The sequence below is a fragment of the Glycine max genome, chromosome 16, assembly GCF_000004515.6.
Source record: "Glycine max cultivar Williams 82 chromosome 16, Glycine_max_v4.0, whole genome shotgun sequence".
Lineage (NCBI taxonomy): Eukaryota > Viridiplantae > Streptophyta > Magnoliopsida > Fabales > Fabaceae > Glycine > Glycine max.
Genome location: NC_038252.2, coordinates 4,118,268 through 4,123,731, shown reverse-complemented (window position 1 = coordinate 4,123,731; position 5,464 = coordinate 4,118,268). Strand labels below are relative to the sequence as shown.

The 5,464-nt window shown below is 29.1% G+C and overlaps 1 protein-coding gene across 1 annotated transcript; it reads left to right on the top strand.

Annotated features, from left to right (window-relative positions):
* The first annotated feature begins 3,495 nt into the window (after positions 1-3,495).
* Positions 3,496-5,245, top strand: FT5A (protein FLOWERING LOCUS T). The gene is given in 4 exon segments (NM_001253065.1): positions 3,496-3,773; positions 3,907-3,968; positions 4,360-4,400; positions 4,632-5,245. Coding segments are annotated over 4 exon segments (519 nt in total). The 5' UTR covers positions 3,496-3,578; the 3' UTR covers positions 4,853-5,245.
* Positions 5,246-5,464: the final 219 nt, after the last annotated feature.

Here is a 5,464-nt window from a genome sequence, read left to right as displayed (position 1 = left end):
TGATTGAAAGTTCTTTTTATATATGTAACACACACATAATACAAAAATAATTTGTGTTTTTTTTTTCCATTTCCAAACATGCGCACATGCGCACGCACACACTACAAAAACAATTTGTGTTTTCTTTTTTTCATTTTCAAATATATCATAAGGATTTAGTGGTCTTGGTTATGATTATGTCACACACACATATAATATAAAAAAAAATTGTGTTCTCTTTTTTTCGTTTCCAAATATATCATAAGGATTTAGTAGTCTTGGTTATGGTTATGTCATATTAATGTGTTTAATGTTAAATATTGAGTAACCTATAGCCTTCTTTGTAAATGGATTTGGTACCCTTGTTTGTCGATTTAAAGAAAAAATCATAAGGATTTATTGAAGTTGGATAACACATACGAAAGACGGAAAGATATTAAAAAGCAAGTTATAAGAGGGCATTTACTTGTAATTTTGGTTTCTGTTTTTTTTTTACTTTTTAATTACAAAATTATCACTTTATTTTTATTCAGATTTCTTTTTTTAAAGATTTGTACATAAAATAGAAAAAACAAAAGTTTTTTTTTAATATTTCTTATACAAATCTTTGAAAACAAAAACAAAATAAAAACACTGTATAGCTTTGTAACTAAAAACTAAAAAGTGAAAATAAAAAACAAAAAGTGCAAGTAAACACCCCCTAAGTTTCCTTAAAAAAGTTAGATTAATTAAAAATTATATATTAATTAGACTACTATGACTTCAGGTAATTAATTAGAAATGTTTTAATTAATTAATTTGTGATCAATTTTGTTCCGTATAAAAATGTTTTGAATTTTATGGTGTAATGATAATATTTAGCAACTTTAATCATGACCAAGTGACCTTTTATATATGTGATGACATCATTGAATTAGATTATTCTATTTATCTTTTTCTTTTATATTTACTGTTACCTATGAATTTTTTAATTTACCCACGAATTTTATTACCAACTGAAAATTGGTTGATAAATACTGACAATATAATTTGCAGGTAAAATCTGTTGGTAAATACCTATAAATAAATTCTATAGGTAAAATCAGTATATACCTATGAATGCAATCCGTCCATAAATACACATGAAAGTAATCCATTGATAAAATCTATTAGTTAATACATACAAATACAATTCATATGTAAATTTTGTCGGTAAAAAAATTTAATTGCAAATTAATCTGTCGGTAATTAATCAAATTACATACGCACTTAAATTCGTCAAAAACCAAAAATTACCAATGGATGATTACCCATCAAAAACACTAATTTACTGACAGATTTTAATCTATTGGTAAAATTCCATTAGTAACAAGCCTTTGGTAAAGTTTCATTTAATTGCAAAAATATCATTGCACTATTTATTACATTGATTTTTAAACAACTTATGTAACAACGACGATCCAAAATGTATTTCTTGTAATAATGCTACTATGGCATCACAATCAATCAGTGCCCAAGCCCTTATTAATAGGTAAATAATTCATTCTAATTAGGATTCCAACCAAACACAACTTCTAAACACTTGTAAATATCAACAGGGTCAATTCATAATGTAAATATCAACAAACACTCTCAAGTGCACAATGAAACCATAAACAACAAATATGAATCTAGTGCATATGGTATAGCCAAAAAAAAGCAACGTAATCAAAGTTCTCAATTAAAGCTAGTTCAAAATAGCAACATGAATGTGGGATGATTGGAATATCCAAAAATAGTTTAGGGTTTATCTTGTGCATGCATCGTTGTAGGTATGGTCAAAGTTATTGAGGATCATCACAGGCAGCAGTGACAAAGTCACAAGGTTTTTTGGTGGCAAAGTAGGATGCAACCCAAAGGGACATGGTGGCATTGTGGGTGGTGGTTGCAATGTGTGGTGGTTCACGAGGGCACAAGGGTTCATGAAAGGTTGGGCAAAGCGTGGGTGTATGAAACCGAATTTTCACAATTTTAAAAACTTATGTTATATTGGTTGTAGTTTCAACTAAATTAAGTAAAAAAAATTTTACATCAATTATGAATTCAACCAATGTAAAAGAATCTTTTTTACATTGGTTCAACTATAACCAATATAAAAATGTTAAACTTATAACAAAAATACCACAGTTCATTTTTTTTATAGTGGTTCTCTTATAAACAATGTAAAAAGGTGTTGTTAAATTTGTATTTTCCACTAGTAAATAAGGTAGTAGCAAATCCCTTATGCTTAATTGATTCCTAAATCAGAAAATTGGTTTTAAAGAAGTATTTATTTTTAGATAAGTTTTTTTAATATTTTTCCAAAATAAATAAATTAACTTTGTTATTAATCTTTCTTTTTCATCAATTCACTTAGTCTGTCGTCCGATCACGATCTCAATTACCACAAATAACAAGAGGATAGCAACAAACTGGTCCACATCTTCAGAGTTTACTCTTCAGGTCTTGACATAAAATCTGTACATATATTATTCTAGTATAAAATAAAGCTAGCGCATTATACATGAGTGGGCATATTACAAATATTCATTTTCAGGAAAGTTCCACCTCTTCCACTTTACATAATTTAAGTTCATTAGTTTCAGATTCAATATCAATTCCATGTGTATGGGGCCACATTTTGAAGGATATTAATGTAGATACCACGAAATAGAACTTACATAAGGATTTAAAAAAGGGTTACTTAAGGATAGAGAGGAGAATAAGATTCTATGAAATGGAGATTTGTAGTTCACATAAACTAGGAAGACAAGGTATTCTAAAGAAAGAAAGAGACGTGCAAAAGTTCATAAATTCTAATTTAAATTCTGTCTTTTCTTCCGAATATGGACACAGATTATCTCTTTCCGGAGTTAGCTAGCATTTAAAGGGAATATTTTGCTGTGATTTGGTTTTAATTGTTTTCTTATAGGAAAAAGAATACGGTATTTGTAACGAGTTTTGAAAATGAAGTTAAAAAAGATTTTGAAAATGAATCAAATTTTCAACCTGAGAATTTTTAAGGGGAAAAGGTCGTAAAATGATCAGAGAATTAGTACTAGCACCATTTTGTAAATGCACTTGCAACCACAGAGAATTAGTAGGTTAACAAAATCTCTCTAAAATGTTTTTTTATTAGTCTATTTTATTAATTAAAACTTTTAAAATAATCAATGAAATTGATTAATTAAATAGAGAGTGTGGTCCATATTAATGCATAATTAACGATAAATTTCAACTAATAATAAAAATATGTTTATATATATATATATATATATATATATATATATATATATATATATATATATATATATATATATATATTATAGTATATTAAAGTTTTATTACTCAATGCATTGAGTTTACTATTTATCGGAGAAAAGAAAACATTTCATCGTACAACAAAAAGAATCGACCGATCGAGGACAACTGATCACGAAAAACAAATGAAGAATCTATTGATGGGACAGAAGCAAAATTAAAGCAGATGCTAAGGTGGAAAAATATATATATAGGGATCATATGCGATGTATAGTATACATAATTGTAGAACCCCAAACACAAACATCATAGTATATAGTATCTATCTAAAGTAAATAATCATGGCACGGGAGAACCCTCTTGTTATTGGTGGTGTGATTGGGGATGTTCTCAACCCTTTTACAAGCTCCGTTTCTTTGACTGTTTCAATCAATAATAGGGCGATTAGCAATGGCTTGGAACTCAGGCCCTCTCAAGTTGTTAATCGCCCTAGGGTTACTGTTGGTGGTGAAGACCTAAGGACCTTCTACACTCTGGTAAGTAATTAAGTAGTATATATAGTGGAAATTAATCAATTGCTAGCTAGCGAGTACAAATTAGTCTTAATAAATAAGTTATTAACAGCTAGTATGCATGCTATATATATAAAAATTTATGGTTGAATCTCAGGTTATGGTGGATGCAGATGCACCTAGCCCTAGCAACCCTGTCTTGAGGGAATACCTTCACTGGTGAATGAGTTATCTTTGCTTCTGTAGTCTCCCAATTGCTTCTGTTTTTAATTTCTATTAACAAGGAATACCTTCACTGATATTGATTTTTTTTAAAAGGCAAATGAATTATTATTAATTAAGAAGAAAACAGGATCAAGGTCACAAGGAGTGTGCCACGAACCATGCATCAATATTACAAATCATCGGGGTCAAGAAATTAAAACATATAGCTTTCCATAAAAGCAGGATACACCCCGTAACCAAGCTTATATTGATTATAATTTGTATCCAAAATTTATATAGCAGTAGAGCCTAAATATGCTCAAATTTTATAATTTTTTCGTGAACTTGTTTATTGACATATATTATATTCGTTTGTTATCAATCTTTCTCTCTTTAACAATGACAGGATGGTGACAGATATTCCAGCTACCACAAATGCAAGCTTTGGTAAGTACAAATATTCTAAGTGTTGTGTATATGCTTAAGTAGCCGTGGGATAAAAATAACATGTTAAAGTTTCACATCAATTCAAATTAAAGATATGACCAAAATAAATTATATAAGTGAGAAGTAATCCTAATCTTACAAATTTAAGATTGAGTTAGATTTAAATTCACTTTTTATAATTATATATATATATAGACACACATGACATGAGACATTAATATTGATGCACAGGGAGAGAGGTTGTGTTTTATGAGAGCCCGAACCCTTCAGTAGGGATTCATCGAATCGTGTTCGTATTGTTCCAGCAATTGGGCAGAGACACTGTCATCACCCCAGAATGGCGCCATAATTTCAATTCCAGAAACTTTGCTGAAATTAATAACCTTGCACCTGTTGCAGCAGCTTATGCCAACTGCCAAAGAGAGCGTGGTTGCGGTGGAAGGAGATATTAACAAGTTCAATTAATGAAGATTCTTGGATGCCTTACTCCAGCTGATACTTTAGAGAAATAAAGACAGAAGAGAGAAAAATATATATAGTACCTTAAGTAATATGATGTAATAAAAGGAAAGATAAATAATGATAATAATAATAATGATAATAATAATAATAGATGCTTAGTGTAATAGAATAGTAGCACTATCATCAAATAAGTTAGAAGAGTAATGGAGAAAAAGAATAAGTTAGAAGTTAATAAAATCTCTCCTTTTTTAAATAATAATTTAGAGAGAAGGTACCATCTTGCAATGCTAGAGCATGCCATTCAGGAACTTCTTCAACAGATTATGGTAGCAACGGAAAAAAAAATACAAAAAGTTCATGCATGGTTCATACATACTACAGGGATCTCATCCTGTATTATTGTAATGTACGAACTGTTATTCATTTTAAACAACGTTTGCTTCAATAAATTACATACAATATTATTAACATTTTACCCTTTCAATTTTTTTATGATGTCCTTTCTTTTCTGGCTATCCTTGTTTTATATGCAAAAACTTTAACGTGTTTTATTTTATCATGAAATACATCAAATTTTCAAGTGAATCAATGATGAGGTGTTT